Source organism: Macadamia integrifolia, chromosome 2, assembly GCF_013358625.1.
Source record: "Macadamia integrifolia cultivar HAES 741 chromosome 2, SCU_Mint_v3, whole genome shotgun sequence".
Taxonomy (NCBI): Eukaryota; Viridiplantae; Streptophyta; class Magnoliopsida; order Proteales; family Proteaceae; genus Macadamia; species Macadamia integrifolia.
The window spans coordinates 12,537,350-12,540,827 of NC_056558.1; the positions used below are offsets into that span (position 1 = coordinate 12,537,350).

The 3,478-nt window shown below is 39.2% G+C and overlaps 1 protein-coding gene across 3 annotated transcripts in view; it reads left to right on the plus strand.

Annotated features, from left to right (window-relative positions):
- Nucleotides 1-301: 301 nt before the first annotated feature.
- Nucleotides 302-3,478, plus strand: part of LOC122066836 (kelch repeat-containing protein At3g27220-like) — a 16,769-nt gene continuing 13,592 nt past the window's right edge. Inside the window, exons 1-4 of one of the 3 annotated variants that reach the window (XM_042630674.1) lie at nt 302-743; nt 1,249-1,576; nt 1,858-2,046; nt 3,014-3,243. In XM_042630674.1, the coding sequence (XP_042486608.1) occupies nt 1,391-1,576; nt 1,858-2,046; nt 3,014-3,243 (605 nt within the window). In that variant the 5' untranslated portion in view covers nt 302-743; nt 1,249-1,390. Of the gene's footprint in view, nt 744-989; nt 1,145-1,248; nt 1,586-1,857; nt 2,047-3,013; nt 3,244-3,478 lie in introns of those variants that run through there. The other 2 variants (XM_042630667.1, XM_042630669.1) reach the window with 2 other exon arrangements.

Below are 3,478 nucleotides of genomic sequence, written 5' to 3' on the forward strand. Positions count from 1 at the left end.
CTTTTTTCCCCTCTTTTAGGTCACTGTCTATCAAGGTTTTGTTTTGAAAGGGTAAGAGGGTGAAAGAGTCAAAGCACACAATAGAAGGGTAATATAGGTATTAAAAAAATATTGGACAAATTTAACGGTTTAAACTTAACGGAGTAGGTCTACTTATAAGATATAACATACTAAGGGGAGGGGGATATAATTTCTATAAACATAGGGGAAGGGGATGTAATAAGAACAAAATACAGGGGAGGGGGATGTAAATTGTTCTAAACTTGAAGGACTAATTTGACCGAAATCATACTGGGAAGAAAAGGAGGAGGAAGAGAGTAGGTTCCTCCTCCCACACAAAAGCACACAGTTTTACTATATACGCGACGCAACGATGGGTACCCATCGATGACAGAATGTTGATAGCTGTAAATCCTGTAATGATTGCCCACCGTTTTACAAATTACAGTCTCAGATTCTCAAGGCCCTTTGTTTGCAGGGTTTTGATGGTTTGGAAATGAAGGTGCAGAAGAATTGTTCGATCTTTCACAAACAGCATAAAATCCCATGTGCACAGTGTGGGGGATTCTTGTCATCCTCCACAAAATCGTCTGGTTTTCTGTCGGTTGATTGTTTTCACACTCCATTGATCTCCAAAGTTTTACCATTTTTGTTGTGATAGATTTTGCAGAGAAGTGAGGGGAAAGTGCTCTGTATCTCCAACGGTTGGCTTCTTCTTCGGCTACATTTGTCCCTGGCGAGAGGTAAACAGGGCCGGTTCCGATTCACTCCATTTTGTCTGGTTTTCTCCTTCATGGGTTTTTTGCCTCTGGTTATCTTCATCACGATCTGACATATTGGTCTTGGTTTCAGAGCCCTAGCCTAGCTTTTTCTCTCTCTCCATTCTCCATTTTCTTTTTTTCTGGTTTCAGTGCGTAACCAATCTCCATCTTCCTTTTTAACGTTCACTTACATTCTTGATCGATAGTGGGTTTCCTTACTTAGATTTCTGAAGTTAATTATCTCTGTTCTGTACCTCCCTTCTCCGAGAATTTTTGGCGATTACTTTTCGTTTATCGTGGGCGATTTCATCCCTCACCAGGGTTTCTCGTCTGTACTCTGGATAACTTGGATTACTTGGATAATTTGCAGCTTCGGCAAATCAGTTATCCTCTTCGAATCTATCTTTCAAGCTTCGCTAACTTCGCTAGTACATTACTGCAAACTCCGCTCAGGCTATGGTTTTTAACTCTCTTTTCACATGTGCAGCGGCCGTGGATCGTGAGTGATTCTGCGGGGATTCCTTCACAAGCTGGCAGCGTGGGAAAGGTTCTCCCATACTTATTTTGTTTCAATCTGAAATCTGCACGCCAAGTTCTGAGTCCTTGCCGTGTTTCCACTGTGAAATGAAATGGCGAGGAACAATGGAAAGCACGCATCGAAGAAACTGGTCTTTCTCTTGTCATGCGCAGGGCTTCTTGGAGTTGCTCTAATCGCAGATTTCCTCTGGGCTTCATCTTCTTCTCTCTCTACTGCTTATTCGTCCCTTGCCTCCAATTGGGTACTCGAGAAATCTGCGACTGTAGTCGTCCCCAAGGTAAAACAAGTGAGTGAGATCCAAGCACATTGTTTTTCGGACCACGAAACATGGATTTATTTATTTATTTTTTCCGATTTGTTTGAGGATTATTAAATTGGGGTTTGATTTGGGAGCATTATGCTATCATCATGGCTGAAAATTAGGGGCAATGGTTGCCCCGAAGCATCTCTCTTATCTAGGACGTGTTTCATCTGCAGGGGGCAAAAACTAGGACAATGTTAGTCTGCTACTGTTCATTGATCGCGAATTGATTTTCAATCTTGCTTGTTTTTTTGTAGACGAAATCTGTTAAGAGCAAGAATGTTACTCATGATCCAAGAATCTTGTCGGGAACTTTTGCGGATTTACCTGGACCTGAGCTAAAATGGGAGAAGATGGCACCTGCACCTGTACCTCGTTTAGATGGGGCAGCAATTCAGATTAAAAACCTTCTTTTTGTGTTTGCCGGATACGGTACCATTGACTATGTAAGAATCTTTCACATTCTTAAAGATTATTATGTTTTTTTTTTCTTAGTTTAACTGTGACTACAACCTTTATTGTTGTCTGAAGGGCTTCTGTTTTTATAATGTATAATTTCTACCATTTTGGATCTCTTCAATATGTTCTACTTATGCACTATGTTTCAGTGTATTTGTTGCTAATGTCTGACTTAAAGTTATGCTACTCTACACATGTACTGTGATTGGCAATATTTGCTCAAAGCTTCCATTCACTTGATTATCAGTTTTGTGATTTATGTTTATTGGCTTATAATTTTTGGTAACCCTTTGCCACTTCTGATATAGTTCAACAAATTCATACAACAGATGTATAGTTAATTAAAGAAACAATTCATTTACAATTCTTTTTAGAGAAGTTTTTGTAGATTGTGAGTCAATAAATTTTAAAGACAAAAGTGTTTGTTAAATAAAAATAGGGACTAAGAATGTGTTTCTCTGCTTGTTGGGTTGCTTCACTTTACTACTCGTGATCAAAGCACTTAGATTTTTTTTTTCCAAAGTGATAATGGAAATTAGTCTCTTGTCTAATATTATAGATAAATTGGTGTACCTAGTGCATGAGGCTCCCACGATTGCGGGGTATGGGGAGGGTCATAATGTTCGCAGCCTTACCCCTGTTTCGTCAAGAGGCTGTTTCCTGACTCGAACCCATGACCAGTAGGTTGCAATGGATCCTTTCTGTTAAAGAGTGAGAGTTACCATTGCTTTTGACTGAATGATTATCTTCAGCATTTGTGTATTTTATATTTCTCTAATCCTTGTGCTCATTAAAAAAAAAAATTATTAAGATAATTGGGCATAGAGGAAGAGCTAGAGATTGCCTAGACATTGAAGGCATTGTATATGCTTAAAAAATCTCTATCCTAACAGTAACTGTTGCAGTTGGACACTACAAAGTTGGCCTCACTGTTTTCTCTTTCTTTTTTGGCAGGTGCATTCACATGTTGATATCTACAACTTTACGGACAATACATGGGGTGGAAGGTTTGATATGCCAAAAGAAATGGCACATTCACATTTAGGAATGGTGACGGATGGGAGATACATTTATATTGTGTCAGGGCAATATGGTCCGCAATGCAGAGGGCCTACATCTCGTACTTTTGTGCTGGACACAGTAACGAAACAATGGCGGGACATGCCCCCATTACCTGTACCTAGGTATGTCCCATAATGAAGTGGTAACATGAGAAAAAATGGTTCTTCATGTCAGGAGCATTTGTCAACCGTGGTTTCTCCATTCAATACTCATTCTGAATATGTTTATCTGTCATCAATTGTCTTTTTTTCCTTCTTCTTCTTCTTCTTCTTTTTTTTTTTTTTTTTTTTTTGTTCTCAGTATCGGTGGAAACCAACACAGAGAATCGGAAGGGAAGAAGAAAGATGGGGAAGGAAT